The sequence below is a fragment of the Uloborus diversus genome, chromosome 3, assembly GCF_026930045.1.
Source record: "Uloborus diversus isolate 005 chromosome 3, Udiv.v.3.1, whole genome shotgun sequence".
Lineage (NCBI taxonomy): Eukaryota > Metazoa > Arthropoda > Arachnida > Araneae > Uloboridae > Uloborus > Uloborus diversus.
The window spans coordinates 146075385-146089179 of record NC_072733.1 but is presented as its reverse complement, the minus strand read 5'-3'; the positions used below and the strand labels follow the sequence as shown (position 1 = coordinate 146089179).

At 32.6% G+C, this 13795-nt stretch overlaps 1 protein-coding gene across 1 annotated transcript in view; it reads left to right on the top strand.

The window, feature by feature from the left end:
- The window catches only part of LOC129218489 (aprataxin and PNK-like factor), a 67802-nt gene extending 56760 nt beyond the window's left edge, over positions 1–11042 (top strand). The window contains exon 4 of the mRNA XM_054852772.1: positions 10421–11042. Within this exon, the coding sequence (XP_054708747.1) occupies positions 10421–10652 (232 nt within the window). The 3' untranslated portion in view covers positions 10653–11042. The remainder of the gene's footprint in view (positions 1–10420) is intronic.
- Positions 11043–13795: the final 2753 nt, after the last annotated feature.

Sequence of the window (13795 nt, the reverse complement as noted above, 5' to 3'; positions counted from 1 at the left end):
TTATTCGGAGTACCGCGTTGGGTAAGTTTCCATACTTTTGGGATGGTTTGCCGCTCCGATATGTAAGTGAGAATCAGCACTTTAGTCCCAAGTTTTTTTTTATTGAAGTAGGAAAAAGGGACACATCACAATTCACATAAAATATTTACATCTCGTATAGTATGATTGCTCGAAAAACAAAAATGTCCAAGAAAGTCAACGAGAGACAAGACATCTCCGGAGCTCTAATCGCATCCTTCCTTCTCTCGTCCTGTTCTCCGCATCTCTCCCTTTCGTCCAGTCACCCGGTTCCCACTAACCCCATTCGAAAAGAGCCCCCACATCCGGTCAGGGGTCAAGAGGGGTGTGAGAAGCGACCTTGACGAGCGTGGGAGCAGCTGTTCACGACAGGTATGAACCCTGGTTCGAATTTATTTATCATCTCTTTCAAGGATTGCCTTGACATGGGCCCTTTCCGTATGCCTTTCAACCTTCGATATTCACGCAGTGCGGCAGTAAGATTACTATCCTTCTGACAGAAGTCCTTGATCAGTAAGGCTTGCTCTTTCTTTTCCTAAGTCATCATGATGAAGATGAGTGGACTTCTACCTTTTTATAGCTCATTTAATTTGCATAATGCAGCGTTGGTTGTTGCCGGATGTTTTACGTGTGTAGAGCACCCCCTATCATCGATTTTTGAACTTTTTTTTTATTGCATAATCCTGCTCCCCATGGTCTATATAGTCCATATTCCAAGTTTCATTGAAATCCGATGTGTAGAATGGTCACTAGAGGGGTCTAAACAGGGTAATTTTAATTATAACTACCCTGTATATTTTGAGCCTCAGTAGTTCATACTATGAAAATTGATTCATTTAAATAGATATCTTGTGTTATAAGGGATGCCATAAGTTTTTATGTTTTACATTTATGGCTGACAAAGCCCTCCTGGTGCCACGATTTCACTTAGTCGGTCCCCAACCCCAAATATCAAACATACTGATCCTGCTTGATGAAGATTTGCTAACTGGGTTGAAGTAGTCTGGTTCAAAAGTTTCGCAAAGTTTGTTTAAAAATTGAAATATTTATGTTGCTTGTTGCACACCACCTTTGGTTGTATATGTTTTTCTTTTTGTGGTTTAAATTTCTTTAACCCTAGCGTCAATGACGGGTACCCGGGTACCTTTTTGCGACTTTTATCATAATTTTTACGCTTTGTAACTAGGTCATGGTGAAATTGCTTTTAATCCTTGTGATTTGCATGAATCTGAACTAAAGAAAGTTCTAACCGTGTTTTCAAAAAAAAATTTTGGGGGACTTTTTTTATCATTTAAAATTCTTATACCTAGGTTTAATGACCAGGTACCCGGGTACCCATTGCAATGCACGTCAAAAAATGCTCCTTCAGAATGCTTCAGAGACCAATTTTTGATGATTCTCATGTAAAATGAGCCCTTGAATCAAATTATGACCACTGTTTTTCCCCATCACTCTCCCTCCCCCTACACATCGCACCCCCAAATTGTATTACGTTTTCGGCAGTTACATAGTAATAATTTATATGTGATAGGGAAAGCAGCATTGCATTCACCATTAATACTCTTCTGAAGGGGTAGAGAAGTGTATAGTTTAAAAGCATGAACATTTGTAGCCAGTTGAGAGCACTCAAGTGCGTACCCCTCCCCCCCCCCAAAAAAAAAAAAATCTAAAAAATCCTCAGAAACGATTTTTTTTCGATAAAGGTTCGTTTTTCAATTTTTTCACTTATTTTCTTGGTATAAAACCGAAAAGTTAGACTCACTTTCCATGCCCGAAATTTTTTTTCGTGCTTTAAAAAAAATAAATAAACAAAAATCAATAAACACTTGAAAACATTGCATATTACATACGAGTCATACTGCAGATCTTAGACGCAAAGAAAGTTTCCGTATAACTTACATTTATTCAAATTACATTTACAGATATAATTAAGATTTTAAATGAAATTAAGTACAGTCGGACCTCCATATATCGAAGTAGCAAATTGCCGGAAAAAAATTCGATATATAGAAATTTCGATATATAGAAACGATCTTATTTTATCCAAAAAATCTCCTAAAACATTAAAAATAAAGCTAATTTTCGTGTATGAAACCTAATTTCTAATTTATACGAGCATCGGAATTATTGAAAGTTAATTAAAAAAATAACAGAAATTACATTTTTGCGCCTTTATACATCTTTATTCTTTGTCAATTCAACTTGATCCGCAACGTTGAGGGATTTTCGTTTTCACAAATCGAGAGAAAAGTAAAAACTTAATCTACTTAACTTGAATGATTTTTACTGCAATTAAAACGACTAGGAACGATAATCAACAGAACAAAAGCATAGGCGGATTTTTACCGAAATATTTGGGGGTGCAACAATAACAGGGATCTGGGGAAGGGGGTATTCCCGGAATAACAAGGCAGTGGTGAAATCAGAAAATAATTTTAGGGCGGGACACACTTTTAAGTCTAAAAAACGCGATGTAAACCATATTTATTAAGATTAGGGGATGGGCAATTCTTAACATTTCAAACTGCAAAAAAAGTCTTAAACGAAAGTCGGTATTAGAAGCAATGGGTGAATCCAGCTACCTGTTTGGAATGGGATTCAAGCAGCCCCAGAAAAAATTTGAAATAGTTGTTTTGAAAACGCAGTTTAACAGTTCTTGGTGATATTTTAGGGGCAAAAAGGTACGTGTGGTTCCAATGCTATTTTTAGAAATTTTAGTCTTATAAATGTGATTATAGTCCATATTTAAAGTTTGGGTTAGGAATGAGACTCTTAGACTATCTCCAATCGATTTTTTGAAAAGCAGATAGAAATACGTACCCCCTCCCCCCCCCCCACGCTACCTCTTTAACTTATCATAATTGAAGTTTCAAAAATACTACGGAGGATAATTTTTGATGCTGTTACCGGAAGGGGTGTTCTGGAGGTCTCCCCTGAAAAATTTCGAAATTGATGTCCTTAAAATGAAGTTCTTCTGCAATACTCCATGGTATTGAAAAAAAGGATTCTCCCAGTTAAATATTTCGAAATAGTAGTTTTCAAAACCAAAATATTAACTCTTTGATGATATTAGAGAAAGGGGGTCGGAGGCCCTTGTTCGAATATTTTTCAAAATTAAAGTCTTAAGAGTCATTTTTTTTAAAGCTGGACAAAGTGAATGGGAGCCTGATAGTTGACACCTTCGATTTTCCTGAAACTTTCAGAATATGTTGCTAGTATTGTGATAAGACAAAGTGTAGCTTCTTTCTTCTCAAATTTGACTTGTTGGCAATTCAGTGGAGGTCAAAGTTTAAGGACGTGAGAAAAAAGAGCTTAAGATATGATTCCTTTGCTTCAAAACCAATGAGTGTACCAAGCCAATTTTTTTTTTTGTGGATACTACTTGATACTAGGTATATGCTAGCCGAAATATTTTGGTCGCTCATTCATGGCTTTGAGGGCAAAGGTCAATTGAAAATGCTATTTTTTTTACTTTTTTTGCCTTGTTTGGGCCCGGATATCTGCTAAAGCCGTGAGTAACCCTCGGAAATAAGTATATACCTAACTACTCACCACAGTATAGTACTAAGAAAAATATGAAATATCATGGGTTACTCTTTGCTTTAGTAGTTAAACGGTCTCAAAGTCGATGATTTTTTAAAAATAGCCAAGTTTAGACGTCAATAACTCTGATCGCGACGCATCAACAACTTTGGGACACAGCTGTAGTTATAGTCCAAGTGGTCTATTTTAAGGTCCAGGTTAGAAACCTATGGCAACTAATAAACTTTTTTAGTTATACGGCCTCAAAGTTGAAAATTTGAGCTATAATTTCTTTTTTTTTTTCAATTACTCTATGATTGGTGAGTTAGTAACTTAGAAAAACATCTGTAATTACATTCAAAGTGATATAGTTTTAGACTCAGGCCAGAAAACTTTGGGATCTAATCATCTTGCTTAATTAAACGGTCTCACAAAAATGGTAATTTTAACATAAAGTGTCAAGTTTCAACTAAGCTAATCCACGAAAACAAGACTTTCAGACACAGCTGTAATTGTGCTCCAAGTGATGTAGTTTTAGAATCTGCTTCATACCCATGACACTTTTAAAATTTCAAAAAAATATATTTTTAATTCGAACTTTTACTTGTTCAATATAGTTAATAGCACGTGTTGAGTTTTCTCCCTTTTCAAAATGTATTTCTGATTTTTTTTAAAGTTTCGTACTTTATTTTATAGATGGCAGCATTAAATTATATGTAAAACCTATAAAACCGGATAGTAGTGGCTGATGTAGCCATTTTAAACAAACAACACTGAACCGAAGCTTTGAAAGGCTTCATTCAAGGAGCATTCAAAACAAAATCTATCAACAACCAGCTTTTTTAAAATTTTTAGCAGAGAGAATGTTGGCCAGATATTGTGTAAAAGTAAGGTATTGCTTTTTTTTATGTTAACCAACTATTTTTTCATTTAAGTAGTTTACAAGTACTAGTGTTCAAATAGTTGTACTATTTTAATGAGACTTAACACGTGGTTTAGTAACAAACTGTATATAGTTTAACAAAATATGTTCAATTGAAAGTAAGGTAGACAAAAATTGATTCAAGTTCCAAAAAATAATCAATATAATTTTTTTCTCGTTAGTCAAATAAAATATTTTCTGAAAATTGTGGGCAAAGAATCAAGGTAGAAAATGTTTGAGACCTATTTTCGTGTTGATTTACTTTTTTTCTTTTTTAACAGAAAAAAAACCACTGTATTAGTGGACCGCTATTGTTCAGGTCTGATATTTTACTTTACCCCTAAGTTGCATATGAGAAGTACAAAAAATATGCTTAGTGCACCAAACAAGGCCATCCTAAGTTCGTGACCTCATTTATGATTGACTACTCCAACTTTTGCACATTCATTAGATAACATATTTCCATGGAAAAAATATAATTTTCAATTACGTTTTCCTACACTGTTCTAAAAAAGAAAGGCAAATTGGCTAAACTAGGAACATTGGTCTCCAACTCTGAAAAAAAAACCTCCGAAAAGAAACCATTCTCTGTTGCCAATAGGATAGCATATTAAAACACATTTGACACGTTCAATAAACTTGTAAAAAATATCAAATTTCCTTCAGCGGAAAGGTGAAAGTACAATTGTCACATTTAAGACACTGATAAATTGGCATTTTATGATTGTTGGTCACTCAGCACTGTTCGTAGACATATGTTTAGCGTAGGCAAGACAGGATCATATCCTCCACCCCATCACCCGGTGTCCTAGTGAGGACACTGGGCTGATAAGGCTAACCATGACCTTAATGGGCAAAAATATGCTTTTCTAGGTTAAAAAATCAAAGGAAAAAGCAACGGTTCACAGCGGCATTTATGTTTTTTTAATTCTTCAACTACATAGATTGGGCTTCAAGAAAAATAAAGTACTATTTTTAAATACTTATAAACGACAGTTAACCATAACGAAACAAAATTTAAAATCACGCTGTCTTGACGTCATCTACATCAACTACATCACTTAGGGTATGATTACAACTGTTTCTCGAAGTTACTAACTCATCAGTCATAGAGTAATTGAAAAAAAAATAAATTGAAATCATAGCTCAAATTTTCAACTTTGAGGCCGTATAACTAAAAAAGTTTATTAGTTGCCATAGGTTTCTAACCTGGACCTTAAAATAGACCACTTGGACTATAACTACAGCTGTGTCCCAAAGTTGTTGATGCGTCGCGATCAGAGTTATTGACGTCTAAACTTGGCTATTTTTAAAAAATCATCGACTTTGAGACCGTTTAACTGCTAAAGCAAAGAGTAACCCATGCTATTTCATGTTTTTCTTAGTACTATACTGTGGTGAGTAGTTAGGTATATACTTATTTTCGAGGGTTATTCACGGCTTTAGCAGATATCCGGGCCCAAACAGGGCAAAAAAAGTTTAAAAAATAGCATTTTCAATTGACCTTTGCCCTCAAAGCCATGAATGAGCGACCAAAATATTTCGGCTAGCATGTACCTAGTATCAAGTAGTATCCACATAAAAAAAATTGGCTTGCTACACCCATTGGTTTTGAAGCAAAGCAATCATATATTAAGCTCTTTTTTCTCACGTTCTTAAACTTTGACCTCTACTCAAGGGCAAACAAATCAGTTTTTTAAAAAAATAAACTTCACTTTTTCTTATCATAGTACCACTAACACATCCTGAAATTTTTACGAAAATCGAAGACATCAACTATCAAAAGTGTCCAAGCTTAAAAAAAATGACTCTTAAACACATGAGTGTAAGACCATATTTGGTAACGTTAAGGACACTGCAGTTTTTCAAAACTGAAGCTCCAAAAACGCAATTTTAAACGATTTTCGATGTATTTAGGTGATTAGAAGATCTTCCTTGGAAATTTTGTGAAAGTGAAGCCCAAGAAGGGAAATTTGAGGTAGTCTGTAATAACTTTGGCTGTGGAGAAAGGGCTTTGGAGAAGAAAAATTTTGAGGACTAATAGAAAAGATGGAAACGAATTAGAAAAAATGAAAAAAAAGGGAGGGGGGAGATATGAAAGAAAGAGGATTGTGTGAGGAGGGGGGAGGAGGCCTACAATTCGCAACCACTAGTCTGAAGCTGTTGAAAAATTTAAATGTCAATATTTCTTTTAGAAAGAAATTAAGATTTTTCCCGAACATTCTTTTTTTATTCGTAAAATAACTGCGTTTTTCCGAAATGAGATCTTTTCTTCTCTTCAATAATAAAGAATTTTTTTTTAAAGAAATACTCAGCATTTTGTGGGGAGGGTCACCAGTTTTGTCCCCCTCCCCCTTGGATGCACCACTGCAGCAAAATGTACAGAAGTCCTCCTTCAAAAATTTTTTAAAAATTTACCTTAAAAATGTTGGTTTTCGGTTGATTTCGGTGTAGATTTTATTGATAAAGTTTCTTGCAATAGCCATGTTTTTTTTGGACTTTATTAGCCATTGTTTATTCAAAATAGAAGAATTGGTATTGATGTACGAATAAATACCCAATTACAAAACATGCAATTATTCTATACAATACCACAGCACTGAACAATAAATTGTTTGAGAAGTTTCTTTATTTGCATGAAATTATTTATTAGGTGTTTTTTTCCCCAAATGGACAAAATTACTTTAATTCTTGATATGAGCACAGTTATGTTTTTCTTGCACTAGCGACGTGTAGTGATACACTGGATTCAAGTAAATTTACTAGTGTAGCAGCTATGAATGTTTTCTCCCAACTGTGTTTCTGTGAGTGAAATGTACTAAACTATTTTTTTTTCAAAACCCAACCAAAAATTTTGGGGGTGCGGCGCACCCCCTGGCACCCCCGTAAATCCGCCTATGAACAAAAGGGATGACTTGAAACTGATTTTATAATGTTACTGGTTACAACTAAGATATTTGAAATAAACTTGAGGGAATTTAAGAATTCTAGAACGAAACAACAGGGGTCTGTCCAGGATTTTTCACAGGGTCCGTTTTTTGTGAAAAATCAAATATTTTGTGAAAAGTGAATTAATTTTGTGAAAAATCAAATTTCGCAAAAAAAAAAAAAATGTTAAAACGAAATTTTAGAATTTAGAGATGGCACAAACTGCATCAATTAAACTTAAAGTTGAGTGTTTTTTACTCTTCTATGACGGGAAAATCATTCTGGATTTTTTTTCTGATATTTGGCGGGGGGGGGGGGCATCGCTCTTTCAAGTATCAATATTTATCTACCATTCTGCATTATGTTAAGTTATACTAGATATATTTCTGTACAGTATTTAAAATAATTGTAACAAAAATATAAATAAATAAAACAAAATTCAGAATAGGGTTCAGCATTCAACTTTTTGATCCAAGACACTCTTAAAAAGCACAGAATTTCGTTTAAAACTTATAAATTCCGTGATTTTAACAAAAATAAAAAGATATTTCAATTGTTTACCTCTTAACAAAGTGTAATAATCATCAAAAATTCGAAAAATCGGATTCCCATAGCGGATGCAAAGAGATCGCAATTCTCAAAGTGAAGGCATCAAAAGTATAAAAACGGCTTGTAAAAGAAATATTTTTGATAAAATTATTTTAAAATTGCATTTTAGAGTCCAATGATAACATATCATTAATATCTGTGGACACAGTTGACCCCCCCCCCCCCCCCCCAAAAAAAAATAATAATAATAATAAAAATAAAATAAACCATCTATTCAGCATTTTAATTTTTGACTCATAACAGAAAATGGAATTTTGCTTCAAAAACTTGAAATGAGAGTTCTAACAGAAATAAAGAGACTTTTCATTTATTTGAATCCTATTAAAGCGAAGTTAGCTTGTAAAAAGAACAAAATATGATTCTCATATCGGATGTTAAAAGATTGCATTTTTCAAAATGTAGACATCTAAAGAAAAAAAACGGTAATTAAAAGAGTTTATTTAAAGTTAATCATCCTTGTTAGCATCGTAAAATCAAAACCCATATAATTTTCTCCCAAAATAACAATTAAACATCGCACCGCATCGTAAAAACGCAAATATTGACAAGCCGACAAAATGATGAGAATATTTTCTAATCAAGTCATTATTAAAGGTTCAACGCCATGTGGTTATAGTTTTGAAGTTGGTTACCCTATCTGAAGCGATCATATTTTTTCCTCACCCTTACTATCCCTTTGCAGTTCTAAGTTCATTTCGCAGATATATATTATTATTGTTTATTAAATCATGAGCGGAGAAAAGTGCTTACCAATGCCTTTTCAGAAAAGTTTACAACAACACCGTTGCTAATTAGCTGTGATAAAACAAACAACCATTATATTTATTTGGCAGTAGCAATTATTTATCGCTTGCGGGAGCATCGCAAAAGTGCCGATTTTTTCTTTTTTTTCCTTTTCAAAATTAGCCTATTTTGTATAAGCTGATCCCTCTAATTTGAGTTAAAAAAAGGTTCCAAAAATTATCGGTTTATACACAGAAATATGCGTTATTTTGCTTTCAGATTTGCTCTTTCAATAAACAATTTGTGACAGATCCGATCTTGTTTATCAGAATTGTGTGAAGGGTCTGTTTTGTTTGATCGGGATTTTGTGAAAGGTCTGTTTTGTTTGATCGAGATTTTGTGAAAGGTCGGTTTTGGTTGATCGGATTTTTGTGAAGGGTCTGTTAACGGACCCAAATATCCTCTGGCCAGACCCCTGAACAACGACCTATCTACACACCCTTCGACCCCAGATTCCTTATGAGTTTCGTAGCAACCTTTAGTGAACATCATTTCCCCCCGTGACCTTTATTTTTCATGAGACAAACAGTTTAAAGAGGAAAAAAAATCTACGAATGTCTCAAAAAAAAATTCGATATATAGAAATTTTTTCGATATATAGAAACAATTTTTCTATGTAATGAACATAGAAATTTGCTGGGGTTTCGATTTATAGAAAATTTCGATATGTGGAAGTTTGATATATGGAGGTTTGACTGTATACTCATAATTATATTTCAGAGGGCACTACATCCGTTGGTTTTTACCATTCGATCAAATGCTTCAAAAGCCGAAATTATCAAAACATTTGATCAATTGTGTCAACACTAGATTTTGTTTTGTTATAAAACAAAATAGTTGTGACTTTTAGTTGCTGCAGAGTTGTTTTTGTTATGATGTGAGGTGGAAAAAAAATATTACGGTGTTTTCTCTTTTTGTTGATGCACGAACATATTGTTACATCGTCAGCGATACCGAATTAGCAACTTCGTATCTCTCAATATGTAGACAATAATGTTTCAGTTGGAAAAAATTATCTGTCTTTTTTTTTTTGAGTGTACCTACGAATGTCAGACGGCATGACAGCAAAGGTTGAGCGAATGATATTGAGGATAAAAGTTACAGATAATATTTTTCGGTGCAACAGGCCTATGTGTATATGGTATGAGCTTCGTGGGCCCCATGTGGTCCGCGGGTCGTAAGTTGAACATCACTGGTATAAATAAATAAAATACTACGAATTCACCATCAAATACCAAAGTGTAAAATGTAATACATCCAGTAATACGAAAAAAACTGGAGAAACACATTTTTTTTCTAACAGACAACTTAGCACGAAACGTAAACTTAAAACGCTGGAAAACAAGAAGCCATTTCGTTTTTTGATAAAAACAGGATACACAAACTTCCCCAGATGATGGAAGAAAATGTTTCAATTAAATAGAAGAGGTGTCAGAAAAAAATTATTTTTCTGCTCTAAATCTTCGAAATTGAAAATGGGCACCCGGGTACCCGGTTATTGAAAGTAAGGGAAAAGTTTGGTCATTGACGTTAGGGTTAAAACAATATTTGTTTGATTCTAATGCTTCTGCTACTTATTTTTATTGTAAAGAGTGAGATTATACACTGTTCATATAAATCTATTTTTTCTTTGCATAGGAGATTGCCAGTTCTATTAGGTGGAAATGTATCAACCTTATTGCGACACAGTAGTTTTATCATAAATCAAGGAAATCCGGTTGCATCATCATCTCGGTCTGGGAATGGTTATGAAGACTCCTCAACGTCACACCCTAATAGCACTCCTGCAAATAGGAACGGTGATACTCGAGTATATGACCCTACAATATTTTATACATTTGTTTCTGCAGAAGATCGTCGTCAGGACTGAAACTCTCATTTTTGTATATTCATTGTTCAAAAGATAAGACTGAAACACGGCTGGTCATTTGAAATAAGAAGATTAAAAGATCAATTTTTATTTCTAAAAAACCGAAGTATGAAAAAAAATTCTTAACATTGATTTGATTACATTAAGCAGTTGGTGGTTTAATACACATTTCATGTTTACATTGTTATATTAAGAGATTTGACAATGTTATAGAAAATATCATTGTATGATAAGAAGTAATTTTATTCTTTTATGTATTTAATATGTTATTGTCTTCCATTACTCCTCAAATCTTCAGTGACATATTCTGTGTAGCTCTTTTCATTGCATTCACTATCCACTATTTGATGCGACAGTAGTGGATAGCTTTGCATTACTATTTGAGGCAAAGTTCTTAACATTTTTGAAAAAATAATAAATTTTTATTAATATTTTTCGAAAATTTACTGATTAAAATTACAACTAACTTCATTTTTTTCTCATCAAACTAAAATTCATCCCAAAAGGTGGATTATGACTGTTCTAGTGTGTGAGCTATATCAAAATGAGTAGACTTGCTTCGGAACAGATTTAAGCCGAATTTGCTTATAACGAGTACGATTGAAGCATTGTATTAAATGAGTGCTCATAAATTGGGATTCTTGAAAAAAAAAAATCATAAAAGTCCATACTAGAAGATTCATACTTCACAAAATGAATGCAAAATTTGTGGCAAGTTATTGCCGCAAGGTCAATGAAGGTCACAAAAAAGTGGCATTTTTGACATTTTTTAGCATTTTTGAGGTTGAAAATCAGATTGCACCATTTAATTGCCATGGTAAAAGTACTGTCGCTTGAAAGATAAGTATGTGCACTTTGAACAAATGCATAATTAACTGAGGCAAGTTTAATGTGCTTTTAGTTACATTAGGCCCAAATACAGCAAAAATGTCACATTTTACAGATATTCAAACTGTCATAACTCCTTGCGCGAACAACATATTGAAATAATTTTTTGCCCTTATCATGCCCTATTATTGGTTTTACCGAAACAGTAAACTCCACTGAGGCGAAATGCTTTTAAAAAAAAATTTAATAATAACTTTTCCTATTTTTGTTGTCATGAATTTTTCTTTCTTCATACTATTTGCCAGAATGTCTGGTATTCTAATAATATAGTCTGCAAAATAAATTGATGTTTTATTGTTCCGTGACATATATATGATATTTTTGACATTCATTTAACTTAACATAAGACATTAATAACATTTAAATTTTGCATATTTCAGTGCAAAGTAATATAGTCGACAATATCAATGGAATTATATTGATTTTTTTTTTTTTTTTTTGAAATCAAACATATAGTTCCATCTAAGACTCCTGAATGTGTTTTTAGCACAGCATTTTAAACGGATCAGTATGAGATAATTTCTCTAAAAAAAATTAAAAAAACGTTTTTTTTTTTTTGAAAATTTTGTACTAAAGGCTGTTTTTTCTTCTTAAAGCTACTTATTTGTACATTATTAACATTCAAATAAGAAATTAATGTAAAATAAATCGGTTTTTGTTTTTGACAAAGTATATTTTAAAACATTATTGGTTCAAATTCTTTACATCAAAATTGACTTTAGTAACATAATTCACAGCAAAACGAAATTCTTTTTTTTTTTTCGTTGTTTCTTGACTTTTGTATTCTTACCACTACATTATAAATAAGTCCGAAATATCAGAACAATCATACTACTGAAATTGAATTTCCAATGTTTTAAAATTTAAAAAAAAGAAATTAGAAAAAAATAGGAAAAAAACCTTTGCCTATTTCTGTCGTCATGGTTTTTTGCTTCTTCGTATTATTTGCCTAAACTGCTGTATTTTCATAATATAGTTTGCAATATAAATTGATATTTTAATTTTCTCTGACACATTTAACATTCATTTAAATTTGCACATGACATTTAACATTCACAACTTTTATATTTAGGTGCAATGTCATAAAATGAATGGAGAAATAATTATTTCTCTGCATCTGCAAAAAGGTAGATTTCGCCCCTGATTTTTTCTTTTTCAGCAATTTCATTTTCTTCAATTGTGACATGAAAAGTTTATCATCATCATCCATTTCAGCATCAAAATATGTAGCTGTCCTTTTCATTCTGCTAAAATAAGACATAACCTGTTCTTGTGTTAAATATTCTTCTTGGCTGAACTTTTTCTTACCCTGAACAGTCAAGCGTCTCATCTTTTTTACAATATTATGAGCTGTACATTTATTTAATTTTTTTCTCTTTGTTGAGCACTTAAGAAGAAATCGCTTTTGACTTTGATTTAGCCGAGTGACTTTTTTTTTGGGGGGGGGGGGGTTGGCTTCTGTGCCCATTCATATTGTGAAACCTGACTTGAAAACATTGCATAGCTACTCCATGCAGTAGCACTTTCAGAAGAGTTGATAATTGGATAGCATTTTTTTTTATTTGTAACAGTCTCCATTATTTTTGCAAATTTATTTTTTGCTTTATGCATTCCTTAGAGAAGTTAAAGAATTTTGTGCTCGCCTCTTGCTATATAAATTGATAGTTCGTTGGCAGTTTTAAATCTGCAAGTACAGTTGTCTGCAGGACGAAACTGTAAACTTATGAATTTTCGGCCAAGACATACATATTTCTGGCTCTAATTTCTGTCAGAGTTTTTTTTCTGTGTAAATGGACATGTTATTTGAAAACACACCCACACAAAAACTAATTTATCTTCTATTGATTTCTCAATAGAATGTTTAAAATGTAATAGTTTAAATATAAGTAGCTTTTAGAAGAAATAACAGCCTTAAGTCCAAAATTTCCACAAAAAAAAAACTCTTTTTACAGAAATGGTCTGAAACTGATCTGTTAAAAATGCTGGGCTAAAAACACATTCAGGAGTCTTAGATGGAATTATAGCTATGATTTCAAAAAAAAAAAAAAAAAATCAATATAATAACATTGAAAATGTGGACTAAATTACTTTGCACTAAAATATGCAAAATTTAAATGCTATTGATGCTTTATATTAAGTTAAATGAATGTCAAAAGATGAATGTTGAATGAATTCTAAGATTTTTAAGAGTTTCAATGAGTTAAATTCTCAACCACTGCTTGAATTTTATTTTTTATTTTTTGTTTCAATTATTG